This window comes from Hemicordylus capensis, chromosome 14 (assembly GCF_027244095.1).
Source record: "Hemicordylus capensis ecotype Gifberg chromosome 14, rHemCap1.1.pri, whole genome shotgun sequence".
NCBI classification, from domain to species: Eukaryota; Metazoa; Chordata; class Lepidosauria; order Squamata; family Cordylidae; genus Hemicordylus; species Hemicordylus capensis.
In genome coordinates, this window is record NC_069670.1 from 8,072,355 (window position 1) to 8,090,238 (window position 17,884).

The 17,884-nt window shown below is 56.4% G+C and overlaps 1 protein-coding gene across 2 annotated transcripts; it reads left to right on the forward strand.

Moving 5' to 3' along the window:
* Positions 1-396: 396 nt before the first annotated feature.
* MEX3A (mex-3 RNA binding family member A) lies at positions 397-16,770 on the forward strand. 2 transcript variants are annotated; one of them, XR_008312265.1, is made up of 3 exons: positions 397-1,039; positions 12,028-13,320; positions 14,567-16,770. XR_008312265.1 is itself a non-coding variant. In XM_053278475.1 (2 exons), the coding sequence occupies exons 1-2, from the start codon at positions 397-399 to the stop codon at positions 13,131-13,133; spliced, it is 1,749 nt and encodes a 582-aa protein (XP_053134450.1). In that variant the 3' UTR covers positions 13,134-16,770. The 2 variants fall into 2 exon arrangements, 1 of the variants encoding a protein (XP_053134450.1); XM_053278475.1 differs by having other exon boundaries at positions 12,028-16,770.
* The last annotated feature ends 1,114 nt before the right edge of the window (positions 16,771-17,884 follow it).

Genomic DNA, 17,884 nt, shown 5'->3' on the forward strand with positions numbered 1-17,884 from the left:
CGGGGCGGGGGGAAGGGGGCTTGGCCAGCAGCAGCAGCAGCCGCGCGCGGGGAGGTGGGCGGGGGTCTCCCTCTCCCCCACCCCCTCTTTGTGCCTCTGCCCCCCTCCCCCTCCCTCCCCGGCTCTCTTTGTTCCCTCCTCCTCCTCCTCCTCCTCCTCCTCCTGCTGCTCTCCCACCCCGCCGCCGCCCCCTCCCCATCCTCCGGCTCGCAGGAGCAGCAGCAGCGACAGGAGCGGCACCAGCAGCCCGCTTGGCCGCCGCCGCCCCCTCCCCATCCTCCTCCTCCTCCTCCTCGCCATCCCAGCAGCAGCGGCAGAGCTGCCTCCCCCTCCGCTGCCGCCGCCGCCGCCCGGGCCCCCGCCACCCCCTCTCCCCCCAGCCCGCCTTTGTTCGCCATGCCGAGCCTGGTCGTGTCGGGGATAATGGAAAGGAACGGGGGCTTCGGCGATCTGGGCTGCTTCCCGGGGAGCAGCAAGGAGCGGGCGCTGCTGGAGGACGACCGGGCGCTTCAGCTGGCCCTCGACCAGCTCTGCCTGCTGGGCTTGGGCGAGCCTGCCTCGGCCGCCGCCGCCGCCGCTTCCTCCGCCGCCGCCTCCTCGGCCTTGGGGGGCGCGGCGGCGGGGGACGACCCCAGCAGCACCCCGGGCGGAGGGAGCCACCCGCCGCCGGCTCCGCAGCAGCAGCAGCAAGCGCCCCTGCCCCTGCCGCCCCCGCCGCCGCCGCCCCCGCCGCCCCTGCCGCCCGCCCCCGTCCAGCAGCAGCAGCAGCAGCCCCCCCCTCCGGCGGCGCAGCAGCAGCAGCAGCAAGCGGCGGCCCCCAAAGGCGGCTCGGCAGCAGCGGTGGCCGGGGCCATCCCTCCTCCGCCGCCGCCGCCGCCCCCGCCGCCCCTGCCGCCTCCGCCCGCGCCCCCCAGCGAGGCCGGCAAGCTCTGCGTCCTCTACAAAGAAGCCGAGCTGCGCCTCAAGAGCAGCTCCAACACCACCGAGTGCGTCCCGGTGCCCAGCTCCGAGCACGTGGCCGAGATCGTCGGCAGGCAAGGTGGGTCGCGCCGCCCGGAGGGGCAAGGTGGGGGTGGGGGGTGAGATGGGGGGCGGGCGGGCGCCCATTGTCTGCTGCTCTGCGGGCCGAGCACCCACCCCCCCTTCGCCAGCCTCCCTGGGCTCCGCAAGTCCAGCCTTTGGGGCTTTCTTTGTCCCGAGTCCCACCACTTTCCTCCCTCTTCGCTGAAGTTCTTTCTTTCTTTCTTTCTTTCTTTCTTTCTTTCTTTCTTTCTTTCTTTCTTTCTCTCTCCCCGGAGAAACAACCCTGCACAACCCTTCTCTGCCCTTGTTTTTCTGGGGCCCTCTACCCCTCCCCTGCCCCACTTCTTCAGCCCCACACTGGTGCGTTGCCCTCCTCCATCGCCCCCTTTCCCCACCCCCAGGCTGCTCTTCCTCCTTTCTCTCCTTCTCCCTCAAGCACTCCCCATCCTCTCCCCCCTCCCAGTTAAACGCAGCCCTATTTGCTGGGGTCCCCCGCCAGCTCACCGCCGACCTTCCTGCTGAGAGGCTTCTGGGGGTCTGCAGTGGGCGGGGTGCGGGGCACAGACTGGTCTGGTGGCCAGAGGGGCCCAGAAGTGAGACCGGCTTCCCAAATCCAGTCGTGCCCCCCCCGCCGCCGCCGCCCCCCAGGCCCCTTGCTGGATTTCCCACTCCACACTCCAGATGAATAACGGCCACTGCAGGGGGCAGGAGGGGGCTGTTCCTTCTCCCTCCAGCCTCCTCGCCTGCCTTTTCGGAAAAGGGGACAGGTCAGGAGCGCAGCCCTGCCCGGCCAAAGAGTCTTTTTCCGATTCCCGCCTTCAGCCCTAGATCAAAACAGACACTGGAGCGAAGATGCTGCTGTTGTGGGGGGGGGGGGCGCGAAAGGGGCCCTTGTTGTCCTGCCCGGCTGGGTCGGGCTCCGGCTGTGGGCAGTCTGGCACTTGGGATGGCACCCAGATCTCTCCTGGGGGTGGGGTGGGGGTTGCAGACCTGCCTCCTGGGGAGGGCTGGGTGGCCTTGCTCTTGGGGACAGGTCAGCCTGAAGGAGAGGGTGGGCAAGGCTGAGACAAGTGCACCCCCCCCGCCCTTTGTTGGGCTCCTTTCTGGAAGCAAAGGGGTGTGGTTCTCCTCTGGACTGTGTTAGTGTGTGTGTGGGGGGGGGGATGCTTGGAGCCTGCAAGGATCCAAACACCGATTAATGCAAGTTGAAAGTCATTTGATGGGGGGGCATTAGTGGGGGGGAGCAGGAAAATGACCCCTGGAACCACTTGGCTTTGGCTGTCCCTGCTTTGTCTTCTCTTAAGCTGCACACTTCCACCTCCCCTGGCTTGGGGGAGCTGCATCCTTTGTGTCCTCCTTGCTGCGGGGGGGGGGAGGCTCTTGAAACACGTGGGGGGGATGTGAAATGTTTAAGCGTTGCTCTGTACCCCAGGACCGAGCATCTTGAGAGGGGGAGAAAGGTGGCCAGAAAATGGCCTTCCTGCTCTCCTCCCCCCAACTGCCCCCCATCAGCACAAAGATGCTAGAGAGAATTAAAGTTGCCTTGTTTGAGCAGCCAGGGGGGCGATTTCCTATTGTTGTTGCTGTTGTTGTTGTCTTGATTTCCACACAAGCATCCTCACACCCATCCAAGTGCGGTGGGCTGCAACTCCCAATGCATGTGGGCTGTTGTGAGAGGGAATTTTATGATGCTGATTGGGGCGGGGGGTGTGTGTGTGCAGTGCGGCCAGGGAGAGAACAGAAAGAGAGATTGAGGCTGCTGCGTTTGGTGTGCTGTGTGTGTGGGGTGGGGTGTGGGGTGTGTGGAGAGGCAGGAATATTAGAGGAGAGGAGTGAAATCGGAATGATTCACCGTCAAAGCCACAAGCGTGTGATTAGAACAATGGAACTGGCACTGAAGGCCCACCAGCTGGGTTCCTGCAGCAGAGTTGTGACCCTCTTGACACGCAGACACACCGCCCCAGGGGAGCAACACCTTTTTGAGCCCCTGGGCGCCCCCCCCCGAGAGACCCCCTTTCTCTGCTCCCAAAGTCACTTAGAGTTCATCCATCACCTCTGCAAAGACCAAAAGAAAGGCAGGTGCGTGGAGGGGGGGTGGGGGTGCCCTGCCCCCCAATGTGTGTGCCTCCCCTCCCCCTTGTTCTCTATTGTCCACCTCGACGCACAAACACGAGTCCCATTTTTGCACTGGCGCAGGCAAAGACCCCGGAGGTGCAATGCAGCCCAAGATGGGCCTTCCTTTGTTTAATTATGCTCTGTTGCGGGGGGGGGGGGGGGGGGCTGCTTTTGTTTGGCTTTTCTAAAAGGATCTTTAAGCCAGATCCCCAATGGAAGTGTGGTCTGGTTGGGAGAGGAGAGGCTGCTATTGTGTCCTCCGGGGTAACCCTGCTGACCAACACTCAGTGGGCGAAGGGGGTGTGTTTTGATCTGCCTGGTGGTGCAGAGCGGTGTGTGCTTAGAAGGGCCGGCGGAACAGAACCGCTCTGGAGAGGAGGTGCCTTGGCCTCTGCTCTTCAGAACCCGGACAGACAAGGACGGGCCAGATCCCCCACCCGCCCGTGTGGACCGGCCCTGCTCAGAGCAATCTTTTAAGTCATCTCTTGCCTGTGAAGGGCAATCCTGTTTTGATGTTTTGTGCCAGCCCAAGACCCACAACCCAGGGGGGAGAAACGGCCAGGGCCTAGGATGGAGGTGGCGTCCTCACCCTTGTGCCCCTTTAGAAGGAGCCAGGGCCCTGGAGGCTGGCTCTGGCACGGACTCCACCACAGCCCCCTGCCTCCACAAAGGAAGGGTTCTCAGCCCCATTGTTCTCCATGGGGCCTTCCGTCAGCCGCCACTGGAAAACCCAGCCCCTCCATTTTGCCAAGCGGGTCTTTGGCTTCTCCGCAGGACCACTTTGGAACATTTGTGCGAGAATACCGTTTTTAAAATGAAAACCTTGGGGCGAAAAACCAAAAGGGCTAATTCGGCGGTGGGGGGGGGGGGGCGCAGGTGAGGGTCCATTTAAAAAATGGATTGAAAAAGCAACTGCTTGCTAGAAACGAATGTTTGCCCATTGCTAATCCACTCTTGGGGTTTTAATGCAGCCCCGGTCCCCTCTCTTTCCAAGGCTTTGTCAGTCAAGGTGGGGATTGTTTTGAGCTGGTGTTTTGAGCAAGGGGGCACTTGAATGCCACAGCTGGAGACCCCCACCCCATCCACCCCGGCTGTGGCTGCACCAGCATAAATGCCCCACTGATTTCCCCTCTAAATCCCTCTTCCCCATGTTGGACCCACTGCCCTTCAAAGTGCATTGGTAATGGTGCTGCTCTGTCTCCACCTGCAGCACGAGCTGTGTTGCAGGTAAACAGTCAAGGCTGCCTCTGCTTCCTCCCCACTCCAAAAAGAAAGAAAGAAAGAAAGAAAGAAAGAAAGAAAGAAAGAAAGAAAGAAATGTCCAAATGGAATGCAGGTTCAAATCAGAGTGGCAGTGTTGGGCGGGTGGAAAGGGGTGTGTCCCCCCATTTGGGGGGAAGAGGTGTGCAGGATCATCGTGGGTCTGGGCAGTGTGACAGATGCACCCATCCACTCCGTGGGGATGGTGTTTTTGAGAAGCTCCACTTGTGGAGACACCAGCCTTGTGGAGGAAAACAGCCAGGCGCGCTCCAAGCGATGGAGTTTTTAAGAGGACACAGGATACGCTCATATCCTGAGGACTCCTCGGTGCAGGCATCTGACAGGCGCGCTTTGTGGCATTATTCGTGCTTTAATCATCATCTTGATCTCCAACCGGCTCTGTCCCAGGGGCAGAGAACAGCATGCAAAAAACAGATAAAGATTCTGGAAGACAGTATAAAACATGGTGTGGTGAAACCAAGGGTTTCGGTGCTGCCTCATACGAAAATGTCCTGCCCCTAGAAAGCCAGCTGGTAAGGGAGGGACGTCTTGCCTTTCCCGCGATATGCTAGCTTTCCCTAGACAGGAAGGCCTTATTTTTGCCCGTGCATGCATTCAGTCATGAGGTGGATTGTGAAGCCAAATTGCCCTTGGGTCAATGCAGCACGCTTTGCATGCAGAAGGTCCCTGGGTCACTCCCTGGCAGCATCTCCAGGTAGGCCTGGGAGAACGTTCCTGCCTGGGACCCTGGAGAGATGCTGCCAGCCAGTGTCAACAGTCCTGAGCCAGACGGACCAATGGCCTGACCCCATCGAAGGCAGCTTCCTATGGCCTGTACCAGACAATTCTTCTGGACATGGACATCTTGAAGGTTGGCTGCCTCCAAAACAGCCTCAGTGCCTCACTGTGTAAGAGCAGCAAGGATCTTTGGAGCCGTCCGGAGAAGGGACTTCAGCCCATGAGGGTCCTTGGTCAGGGCCGAGGGGGGGCAACCCTGCACCATTCCAAAGTTGGCTGTGGCTCCCGTCAAGGTGGTGTAAAGGGGGCGGGGTCATATGGAGAGCTGTAGCCCCGCCCACCTCTGACAGACACACCCACACTGGAGCATAGGGAGCTGCCACCTTCTACGGAGTCAGCCCTCAGTCCATCTAGCTCAGTATTGTCTACACTGACTGGCAGCAGCTCCCCACGCCTGGATCTGGCATGATTCCCTCCCAGGCCTCCCTGGAGAGGCTGCCAAGGAGCGACTCTGGGGCCTTCTGCATGCCCAGTAGATGCTCTTCCCCATGAGCTATGCCCTCGCCCTGGGGAAGACCGTGCAGGGCTCACATCGGAGTTGCCACCCATACAAAGGAAGACCAGGGCAGACCCTGCTTAGCAAAGGGGCAATTCATGCCCTTGACTGCAGGGCCTGCTCTCCTCTGTGCCCCTTTCAAAGTGGTGACTCTCGTATTGGGCAGGGGGAGAGCAACTGGCCCTCTCCATCCCCAGCACAGCATCCCTCCAGTGGCTGTTGCTGGTGTCTGCTTTGTGTTTGTTTTTCTTTCTTTCTTCCTTTTTGATCCCCCCCCCCAATTTTATTGAAACATAAAAAAGAAGGGGGGAAATGCAGTATCATAATATTTCTTTAAGCAAGTACTAAAAAGAAAACGTTCTAAATATATTAACAGTTCTAAGAAAGTTTGGCAGCAATGCCGGTCCTTTGGGGACAGAGACCCCTCTTGTTAACGTGTTGTTTATTTTTCTTTGTAAACCGCTTTGAGAACTTTGGTTGAAGAGCGGTAGATAAATATTTGTAGCCGTAGGGCATGTAATTGACGCCCAGCTGAGGCTAAGGAGAGCCCTGCTGGATCACACCACAGGCCCAGCCTCCCTGCTCCTCACAGAGACCTCCAGGAGGCCGCAAGCAAGGCATAAAACCCCCTGTGGACATGCCGTAGGCCGCTCTCAGCAGATGGGACAGAGCAGGCTTCAGGAAGGCAGACCTCTCCTGCAGTCCCTCCCCAGCAGCTGGTATTCGGAGGCGGACCGCCTCTGAAACGGGATATCGTGGCTAACAGGCCTAACACCCTCCTGGACAGTGTTTGATCCCCTTTTAAAGCCACCCAAGCCAGCCGCCGCCATTCAATCTCGTGGCCATGAGTTCCACAGGTTGCTTGCCTGTTCTCTGGCGATGTCCTTTCACCGGCCTGTCCTGAACCCGCTACCCTTCTGTTTCAACAAATGATCCCATCTCTTATATATAGTGCTGCTTATGCGAGAAGACAGACTTCTCTGCATCCACAGCATGTGTAGCTGGAAACCGTATGGCGCTGTGGTCGATTGGGGAGGGGCATCTCTTTAATTACATCTAGAAATCTCAGCCCTCGTCATGGTAGTTCAGGCCCCCCCCCCTCCATTCTGCTCCCTCCGGCCTGTATGCCACTCATACTCTTTTCCTTCTCTGACATTTTCTTCTGTGTATACCTGCGACCGCTTTGCAGGCTGACAAGCCACAGAAACCCCATTTTTGACAGAGTTTCTGGTGCAGACATGCCTGAGAGCTGGGTCAGCAGATCGCCAACATGTTCTGGAGAGAGCTGGCCTTGTGGTAGCAAGCACGAATGGTCCCCTTTGCTAAGCAGGGTCCACCCTGGTTTGCTTTTCAATGGGAGACGGCCTGTGTGAGCCCTGGAAGCTATTCCCCGTCAGGGATGAGGCCGCTCTGGGAAGAGCACCGGCCTGCTTACATGCATTCCAAGTTCCCTGGCAGCATCTCCAAGACAGGGCTGGGAGAGACTCCTGCCTACAACCTTGGAGAAGACGCTGCCAGTCTGGGTAGACCATCCTGAGCTAGATAGACCAAGGGTCTGACTCGGTATATGGCAGCTTCCTAGGTTCCTATGAGAATCTGAGAGATCTTTTCACACATTACATAGCCTCCCCTCCGGACGGTCCGAGCTGAGTCCCTTTGGGTCATCGTGTGAATGCAACAAGCCACCCTTGGGGAGCAAGGGGATCGGCCAGGCGTACTTGCCAGCAGAGAGCCAGGGTTAGCTGCGGCTTCCGGGCGGGCTGGCACCCCGGATCCAGGGCTCCCCAAAGCAGCCCAGCCGCCTGCAGGGTGAGTGGCGCTCCTGGACTTAACCGGTGCTGTTTTTATGCTGTGATTCTGCACAAGGGCAGGATTCGGCGTCCCAAAAGACAGCCCTGGCAAGCGCCACCCACTCTGCAGGCCACTGGATCTTGGGGTAGCCAGCACGAGTTTCCCCCTTTCCCCTGAGCAGGATCTGCCCTGGTTTGCATTTGGATGGGAGACTACATGTGAGAGCACTGTCAGATGTCCCCCTTAGGGGAAGTGTGTGCTTGCGGGCAGAAGGTTCCCAGTTCCCTCCCTGGCAGCAGCATCCCCAGGATAGGGCTGGGAGAGACTCCTGCTACCTGTAGCCTTGGTGAGGCCGCTGCCAGTCTGTGCAGGCAGTCCTGAGCTAGATGGACCGAGGGTCGGACTCCGTAGAAGGCAGCTGCCTCTGCTCCTGTGGGTCCTTGGGAGCTGGAAACAGCCCCAGGAAGGCGGGCACCTTCTCCCTCGAGGCAGCCGGCACAGGCATCTCCTGCTGTGGTGGGCCCCGAATCAGAAGGGGATCGCTGGCTTGCAGGGCTCATGGCGATGTGACCAGAACCGCATGGCCAGCCAGGGCAGGAGGCGGCAGCACCAGGAGCGCATGGATGGAGCGTTGCTCAGAAGCCCAGCCTCTCCCCGCCGCCCCTGTCCACAGGCACCTCCCTGCTGCAGATCAATCCAGCTGGAGATCTAGGGCAGTAGGAAATGGTGCCGACTTAATGTGGCCGCCGCCTCCTCTCCCCCCCCCCCCGCCCGGCTAGCATCTTTGTCTCAGGAAGGCTCCCCTTGCCCTTTGCACCTGCCTGCGCATCCTTCCCTTGCCTGAGGGCGGCCGTCAGGCGTGCGCCTTGCAGGGCCGGCTGCGACACACCCACTCCGCGCTGTTTTGCAAGCTCTGCTGCTGCCGCCGTTCAAGCTCCGCGCCGCGCTGCCGCTGTTCGGAGCGCAGCCACACTGGACGCTGGCGGGGCACTGCGCCACCCATCCCCACCAGTGCGACCCCGGCCTGCTCTCCTTCTGTCTCTTTTACAGCCAGCTCTGGCTCTTAACCCCTCTGTGGGCGGGCATTTGTCCTTCCTCTCCTGATGCATGGAAGCTGGTCGTGGTCACTTGCAGAAATGCCAAGGCTGGTTTTTCCTCTCTGTGCCAGGAAGAGGAAAGGCATCCTGAAGAGCATGCCTGGGTGTGCGCGCCTCTGCTTCCCAGCAGCATCTCCTCTCCTCTCCCAGCCTGCGCACTGCACTGCCTGCAGGCTGCTCATTCATCAGGTAGAGCTCTACCTGACAAATTGCCAGCCTGCAGGCAGTGTGGAGCTTGGGCCAGGCGGAAGAGAGAGGAGCAACTTTTGGCAACCCCCTGGCTCATTAAGACGAGCTGCATATTTCAGAAGTCAGAATCTCTTTATCCGATCATCATGGCAGATCGGGACTCGGATGTCTACGAGGCCCTGCGTTGCCTGGCTAAGCCAAAGGACCTCGAGTTCTGCCCACAGATTCCACCCTGGAGCTTTTTGTGCCCCCCAGCCTCTTGTCAGACCTGGCTCTCCAGCGGTTGTTGACTACAACTCCCATCATTCCCAGCCCACCCCAGAAAAAATCCTCAGAACAATGGACTCTCCAAGGTTGAACCCGCCTTTCACTCCACTCTGGGAGGAAGAGCCTTTGCCGTTTGGCTCCGTGAACTTCTGAAGCTGCCTTAGCCGGTCAGTCAGACCCTGGGCCCAAAGTCCAGCTCAGGACTGCCTGCCCAGACAGGCAGCGGCTTCTCCCAGGTGGCAGGCAGCAGGAGCCTCTCCCAGCCCTGCCAGGAGATGCCGTCAGGGTGGGAACTTGGGACCTTTTGCGTGCAGAGCAAAGGCTCAGCCTCTGAGCTATGGACTTCTCCAACGGGCCTGGTCAGTTTTCCTGCCCCTCTTCCCCAGGTTTTCCTTCTCCCTGCATCTTCATACCTTTCACACGGTCCGTCCCACCCCCCACCCCCTCCATTTCCTCCGAAAGGCTCTCTTCAGTGATGACTCTGGGTGTTGGGTTTCCCTCGGTTCTGGTTCACGTATTTTTAAAAATTCTATACAGAATGCACTATTAAAAACATACTTTAAGTGTGTGTGTGTGTATATGTATATATATATATAGAGAGAGAGAGAGAGATGTTTTTAATAGTGCATTAGTATAGCTTGCCTACCTCCCAACATTTCACAGAGGAACGCCTCGCACCAAGGTTCCATTGTGGCTGAGGATGATGGGCGTTGTAGTCCACCAACATCTGGGGACCCCTTGCACCTCAGGGTCAAGGCAGCTGACTCCCCCACCCCCGATCCCGACCCGCTTGGAGATCCTCTCGCAGGCCTGGCTAAACACAGCCACGTCACGGCTGCCGGCCACTTCAGGGCTGGTCCCTCAGGCCAAACCGCCAGGTGGTCCCGGCTTCTTGGGCTGCTGAGCCACCTTCCTTTCCCTGCAGCTCAGAGATTGGCTCCTTTGGAGAATGGGAGGGATGGATTCGGCGCCCCTGGGCAGCTTGTGGGGTGCAGGGCGTTTCCTGTGTGCAGGGCTGCCGCTTTCTCTCCCCCCTTGCAGGCAAGCAAGGGCTCCTTCGCTTGGCCAGCTTTGCGGGTTCTCTTGGTCCTGCCAGTGGCCCATTTGGAGGTCCTTCTCCCCCCCCCCCCGCCTCCTTTTGCACATCCCCAGGTCTGGGTCCCCCCGTTCCCTCCTCCTTTGGCCTAGATCTCCCCCCCCCCGCCTTTTGCCCTGCCCCTCTCAGCCCCTGCTCTCTGCTGCTCTCCTTCTCTCCGGCCTCTCCCTCCCCACTCCCCCGACAGGCTCTCCGCGCTCCCCTTCCGCCCATCTGCGCCCAGCAAGGGCTTTGCCCTCCCTTTGTCTCTGCCTCTCCGTGGCCCGCTTTGTTCCACGAGCCTCTCGCTCTGGGCTCCTCCAGCTCTCCCCTCCCCCCCCCGCTGCCCCATCTGCCACCACTGCTCCCCATTAGGAGAGGGAGGCTCCATCCGAGCTCAACGCCCCCATCTGGAAAGAGGCGCAGGGCCGAGGCGGGGAGGTGCATTGTCTGCTCCACAGGCCCTGGACGGCGGCAGGAGGAGGAGGAGGGGGGGGGGGTTCCAGCGTGCTGCTTCCCAGAGCAAGGGAGCCTTTCTGTGCAAAGGGCTCCCGAGAGAGAGGAAGTGCAGACTCCCTGCCCACTAGGGGCCAGTGCTTTCCTTCTCGGCTGCACTGCAGAGGGCTCTTCATGCCTGCAGCCGTGGCTAGCGGGGCCTGCTGGCTGTTGGCCGCTTGCCCTCAAGCCTGAGGCAGCCCCCAAGCCCCTCTCGGATTGTCAGGCCGCCAGAGACAGGGTTAGGGTTCGCCCAGCCGGACACTCGAGCCAGGACCCCAAGGGTGACGTGCGAGCCAGGGCTCCACCCCCAGGAGGGACATGCTCGCCCCCAGATGGGGTGGAGGCCGCCTCTGGCAGCAAAACGTCCTGGGTGGCCCTTCTGCAGTGGGCGACGGGGGGGGGGGCAGGGGTTGCAGTTGCCAGCCCGGCTGGGTGCAGTAAGACAGAACAGGCCAGAGCCCCAGCCAGGGGCCACGGCCACGGTGGGCAGAACCAGAGTCTGGGAGCTGGGCTTGGTCGCTCCCTCGGCGGCCATCAAGCAGCCTCAGCTGAGGGTGGCTGGCTGGTGGCCAAGGCTCTGGATCGCCAGGGGTGGGTGCAGTGGGGGGGCTCTGGGCCGCATGGCCTCTGTCCTGCCACTCTGACCAGCAGCCCTGGTGGTACGGAGAATGAAGGTGGCCTGGCCCACAGGACCCTGACCGATGGGGGGAGTTGCCGCACGACGCGTGGTGGCCACTGCTTTCTGCAGCACGGTAGCCCAAAGGGTTAGTGGCGAAAGGGTTAGTGGTGAGCTGGCCATGGTTGCAGAACACCCAGAAGTGAATCAATGCGTCAACTGTTAACCAACAACCGCCACCACCCCCTTGTTAGCTGTCCCATCACAATCATTGTCTGGGTGTGACTGGACGGCCCTGAAAGAGGAGAAGTCAGTGCTGGTCAGTTCCCTGGATGCCTTGGCACTCCCTGGCCAGAACAGGGGGAGGCAGGAATAGGTTGATTCTCCCGTTGGGTAGAATCCTGCCTGCATCGTATCTGCACAGGCAACAGGACTAGAGCAGAGGTAGCCATTTGAGTTGGCCTTTCCTACACTTTCCCCCCACTCTGTGTTGGGAGAAACCTGCGCGTTTTCAGAAACTCTGAGCAGCTTTCAGAACTGGCCCTGCAGGAGATGAGGACAATCCGATATCCTTGGATTATCCCTGAGACCAGAAGTTCTCCAAACTTGGGTCTCCTGATGTTGTTGGGACTCCAACCCCCACCCATCTTTGGCCATTGTGGCTGGGCTTGAGGAACTCCGAGAGCATCTGGGGACCCAGGTTTGAGACCCCTCCCCATGGTAAGTGGGGAACGAGAGACTCTTGCAAAGACGCCCGCAAGGCCACTAATCCGCCTCCTCTGTTTCCTCTCTGTCTTTCAAGGTTGCAAAATCAAAGCGCTGAGGGCCAAAACAAACACCTACATCAAGACTCCAGTCCGTGGTGAAGAGCCCGTCTTCATGGTGACTGGACGGCGGGAAGACGTCGCCATGGCAAGGAGGGAGATCATTTCCGCAGCGGAGCATTTCTCTATGATCCGGGCCTCCCGCAACAAGGCAGGCACCACCTTTGGCAGCGCCCCTACCTTGCCAGGACAGGTCACAATCAGGGTCAGGGTCCCATACCGCGTCGTCGGCTTGGTGGTGGGCCCCAAAGGAGCCACCATTAAACGGATCCAGCAGCAGACCAACACGTACATCATCACACCCAGCCGGGACCGGGACCCCGTCTTTGAGATCACGGGGGCCCCGGGAAACGTTGAACGGGCTCGCGAGGAAATTGAAACCCACATAGCCGTCCGGACAGGCAAGATCCTAGAGTACAACAACGAGAATGATTTCCTGTCCAGCAGTCCTGACTCGGGCATGGAGAACCGTTACTCAGATGCCTGGCGGGTCCACACCCCAGCCCCCAGCTGCAAGCCTCTCTCCACCTTCCGTCAGAACAGCCTCGGGTGCATCGGTGACTGCTCCGTGGACCCAGCCTACGAGACCCCCCGCCTGAATGACCAAAACGACTTCAATTACAGTTACCTCTTTCCCAACTACAGTGTCAACAAACAAGATCTGTATTATGGGGCACCGGAATCTGGCACCCCTCTGTGGGCCGGCCAGGAAAACACCAACCCCGTTTCGGTCCTCTTCTCCAAGCAGCAACGGTCCGGCAGTAGCGGCAGCATCCACCCCAACGCGCACCGTTCCCCGTCCTCTTCTGTCCCAGAGCCGACCCTCTCCGGGCTCCCTCGCCGGTCTCAGGGGGAGCCCCTGCAAGGCTTCTCCAAACTGGGCGCTTCCTCCACCACCCGGACATCCATCTCAAGCGGCCGAGAATGTATGGTGTGCTTCGAGAGCGAGGTCACGGCAGCCCTCGTCCCCTGCGGCCACAATCTCTTCTGCATGGAGTGTGCGGTGCGGATCTGCGAGCGGACCGACCCCGAGTGCCCGGTGTGCCATGCGGCAGCCACTCAGGCCATTAGAATATTTTCTTAAAAAGAGACCAGATTTTGGGCGGATTGGAATGGTAGTCAAGGGACGGGTGGGAGGTGATAGCAGCGGAAAAGAGAGGGAGAAGCAAAACACACAGAGTGGAGTACATCTGAAGAACAAGCAAATGAATTAGAGAAAAAGGAAAATAATTTAAAGAAGAAGAAGAAGAAGAAATTATTTTAGGAGCAATGTATGTTATTTTTTAAGGAAATAATAATAATAATAATAATAATAATTAATAATAATTATGGTGGTGATTATGGTGGTGATGATAAGATTAAAATGGAGAAGCCAGAAATATTTGGGAAGGCAATTGCTATTCAGCAGCCCGCGGTGTCGCTCTTAAAACGGAGAACTCTTAACGCGCCTGGGAGCAATGCTCGAGCAACACAGGAAGTGATGCGGCCGAAGGGGGCGGGGCCAGCGGCTTCTGCTGGCGGCAAAGAGAAGACGTCACTGTTGGAGGGGTGAGGTGGGGGCGTCTCCTCATCGCCCCGCCCCAGCGTTGATCTTGGTCTGTTGTGGCTTCATAAAGCTCAGAAAGAAACTACAATCGGATAGGAAAGGAAACAGGAAGGAAAAGGAGAGAAACCATCAGCCTCTGGGAACCTGATCAAACGAGGGCACAACTGTATTACCTCAAACACTTTAAAAGAAAAAAAAAGCAGCTAAAGACCTTTATATTCTTTTTCCTCTATTTTTTTCCTAAAAAAAAGAAAGAAAGAAAAGAAGTTAAATTTAAATAAATAACATTAGAGCCAGTGAAAGTTGGGGGACAGTGGGTTAGATGGAACCCTTGGGGAGATCCCCTGGCCGCTTTTACATTTTCGTTTTGAGATTTCTGAGCCACCAGAAAGGGTTTTTAAAACTTTGAGTTTTCTTTTCCTATTTCAGCAGGGAATTGTTCATCTCTTAAGAATCAGGAGTCACTAACAGGGTATTTTCAAGACACCCACACACCCAGCCCCACAGACCAATGCTTCTGAATTCCCGTTCCAGCGGGATCGCTGATGGTTGGTCTCCACGTTTCTGCATCTCACTCCTCACACTTCACAAGTGATGCAATTTCAAAACTCGCAGGTGCCGAGACACACACAAGAGGACCATTTTTTTCCTTCCTCCCTTTCTCTCTTTTGCTTTTAACAATAACAACCGTTTCGCACCAAACCTAAGAGACACGATGGCGCAATACTGGCCCACAGGCCCACTCACAACCAACTCACATCCCGACGGAAAGCAAAAAATATAGATATATGAATTAACATGTTTATATAATTTTTTCGTCTTTTTAAACTGGACCAAAACTTTTGTTACTCAAAACCAAGTAAAGAGAAAAAATAATAATAGAGTATTTCCTTACGGACCAAAACCTCTTTCGCTGTCCTCATCTGGGATCTTCCTGAGGTTGCTAATTTTATATATTCTATTTTTTTCAGAATGAAGCAAACAGACACATGCTCAAAAAAAAGAAAAAGAAAATAATAATTTTGAATTGCCTTGTTGAACACCCTTAATCATTTCAAGACATTGGACTCCTGCGTTTGTTACATCAGATACTTCTTTCAAACTGTTGGGAATTGGAGAGGCGAGGACCCGAACTCGCCTCCCTGCCAGCAACCTAACGTCGTCAGGTTTGTTCAACTTGCTACCTGAATGCCAAATTGCCAAGATGGCTCTACATGCAAAGGTGTGGATTAAAACAACCAAGTACCACTATATATGCATATATAAGAAAGTAAATATATATATATATATATGTAATGCCCTCCTTTCCTTCCCATTCCCAAGTCTTTACTTTTGCTTACCATTCTTGGACCCCTATTTAGAAAGAAACTTTGGCACCAAGAAACTTTGCCGCTTGTTAGTGATGCCTCTGCAAGCAAGAGCCCAAGAGCTTCTGGTTTTATTTTACTTTCCATTCTTGTATGCTTTCCACAGAAGACTTTTGTTCCACCATTTCCCAGGAATAGTCTCCTCTTTCTCTGGCCCCCTCTGTTGATGGTCTTAGAGGGTCCTTGTTCAGCTGCCAGCAGGGCTGTGTGTACTTCGCCACCCTAAAGCGCCATTCTTAATTCCGTCCCCAGGTCTGCGACCTGACCTGACCGGCATAGCTACGCCCACTTCTCAGCTGCAGGGAGAAGCATCAAGCCATGCACAAGGCCAAAGCGCCATCCCTTGGCCCCCAGAGGCCCTGCTGCACCCACCTCTGCTCGCAGACAGCTTCTGGGGTTGCAGCCTGTCAGCCCACGCCCTGCGCCCCCATTTCCCAGCTCTCCATCTTTGTTGTCCAATTCCCACAATGCCAAATCCCCGATCCTCAGTGCCCCACTCACAGGGCGTGATTGCAGGATCCTGGCGTACACACAGCCCTGACTAGCAGTACCTATGGTTGTGTATTTTGGGACCACCCTGGGAGGCCTTCTGTCAAATGGGACGGCCTGATCCGTTGCCCATGTTCCGAGGGAGGGAGCTGGGGAGGCAGGTATTTTTCTTTTTCTCTTTTAAAATGATGATGAAATCTGTATGATCCAGGAGCTGAAACGACAGCAGGGGCCGAGAGGGAGGAGGACCCGCCTCTTGGGTTCTGCACTAGACCCTTCAAAGCAAGACGCTTCTAAAAGGGGAGACTGTCAGCTTTCCTTGGAGTTTTCCTCCTCACCTCAACACCCCCAAGAAGCTACCGTAGCTTCATTCTGCATTGCAGTTCTGTGCCAGCATTTCCGTGTTCAAAACATCCCCCAGTCAACCCCCCTCACCCCCACACACACTAAACTTCAAATGAACTGTGTCTCGCTTCCAAATGCAACGTGTTGGGCATTGCCATGTGGGCACGAGCCATTTGGCCGAGCTGGCCCGTGCCTTCCCTTCTCCACGCTGTCCATTTCCAGAGCTGGCCCGGCTACCAGAACTCCTCTGCAGTGGAGCCCTCCAAGCAACTCCACTTCCACACTGCAAGGCAAGGGTGTGGGTGGACCCTTCCCGTTCCGGGCTGGTCCCTCGGCTCGGCATTCCTTTTACAAACCGGCAAAGACTTTGCAAGCTTGGTAACTGGCCCCCTCCGCTTTTTTGAAAAGCGAGAGCCTCATGGATGAAATTAATTCTGACAGTCTCCCCTTTTTTGAAACAAAAAGGGGTTCCTCCGATACTTGTTTTATTAAATAGGATTGTATTAATCCCGGTCAGAGGGAAGGGAAGGAGGGTAGAACCGGAGGAGAGAGTTCCGTTTTCTTTTTGGAGAAAGGAAGCAAACGGAAATGAAGCGGTACACCAATGATCCAATTCCATTTGCTCCTGGTGGTGGCGGCACTGGGGGGGGTGGAGGTTATCTTGCCTTCTTCCGCTAATGTAGATAAAAGGGGTGGGGAGATGGTGTCCGAGAGGGCACCCAGACCTTGTTGGAGTCAAGGGATCGGGACGGGATGTGAACGGCAGTACTCCGTCCGACGGCGCCCCCTCTGGCAACGTGCTCCGTGTTCGGTGGGGGTGGGGGGGGAGCCAGATATATTCTTTGGATTTAGTCGTTCTTGGCGGAGTGAAGTCTGTTTCGTAGTTAATGTGAGAGAGTTTTCGGTCAGTGTTTTCTTAGTTTTATGCCAGGCGGTGGAAAGAGGAGAAGCCTTCCTTGGGAGGGGGATGTGTATGGGGCTGGGGAGGGGGGAGGTGGCAGGACTGGCCCTGTGGGGCTGGGTGGGGCAAGCATGGCAGGGTGGTAAATGGGGAGGGGCAGGGATCCTTTCCTCTGGTTCCCCCCACCCCATTGTCTCCTCCTGAAGATGAGAGTTGGAAACAGCCTGTCCCTTCCCTTAAACGCTTGCATGAATAAAATATTAGAATTGTTACCCTCTTAAAATAAAAATAAAAATAAAAATAAATAAGAATATAACACCCAATCCAATATCCACTCTTGCTAATCAGAAATGGAAGTGGGGCGGGGGGGGCGGGCGGCGGTCTGTGTCCTGTCACGGAACAAGTGCTGTTCGCAAGCAGGCCTCCCCTCTTCCAAATTAGATTTTTAAAAAATAAAATAAGAAAACCTTTTGGTTTTTTTTAGTTCCAATAACCTTTTATCTATCTATCTATCTAATCTATATATACATATACATATATATTAAAAGAAAGCCTGATGTAGCAACTCTAGTTTAATAGCAGTATTTTAACTCCCATCTTTTAAAAAATATATATAAATATATATATATATTTCCACCCACCTGCCCTCCCCGTTATTTTTTAATGTAGCAAGGGAAAAAAGCCCAACCCACGCCGCAGAACCACGTGCTACCTCTGGTCTGAGGGAGGGGGGGCTGTGTCCTGTTGTGGGGAGGGGAGGGGGTCCTGTTTGGGGCACCCACAGGTTGAGATTCCCGGACCTCTTACAGGAAAGGGATGGGAATACATTTGCGTAATTACTTTTTTTTTTTTAATATATGTATATATATAAATCTAAAAGGAAAAAAAATGCCCATGACCTTAATTTTTTGCTCTGATGTCTATCTTCCTTGATCAGTATGTTAAAATGGCTTGTTGGTCAGTTTCACCAGCAATAATCATAAAGGAAGAGGGCAACCCACCGTATGATCCGATGGGCGCTAGGTCATCTTGGAGCTTTGAAATCCCCACCTGTGCCAATTCCCACAGTTGCACTGAGACGACGTCAGACACCCACCCACCCTGGCCAGTGACTCAGCGGTTCAGCAATTGCCTTGGGTGCAGGAGAGGTCCCGGGTTCAACATCTGGCACCCCCATTAAAAGAAGG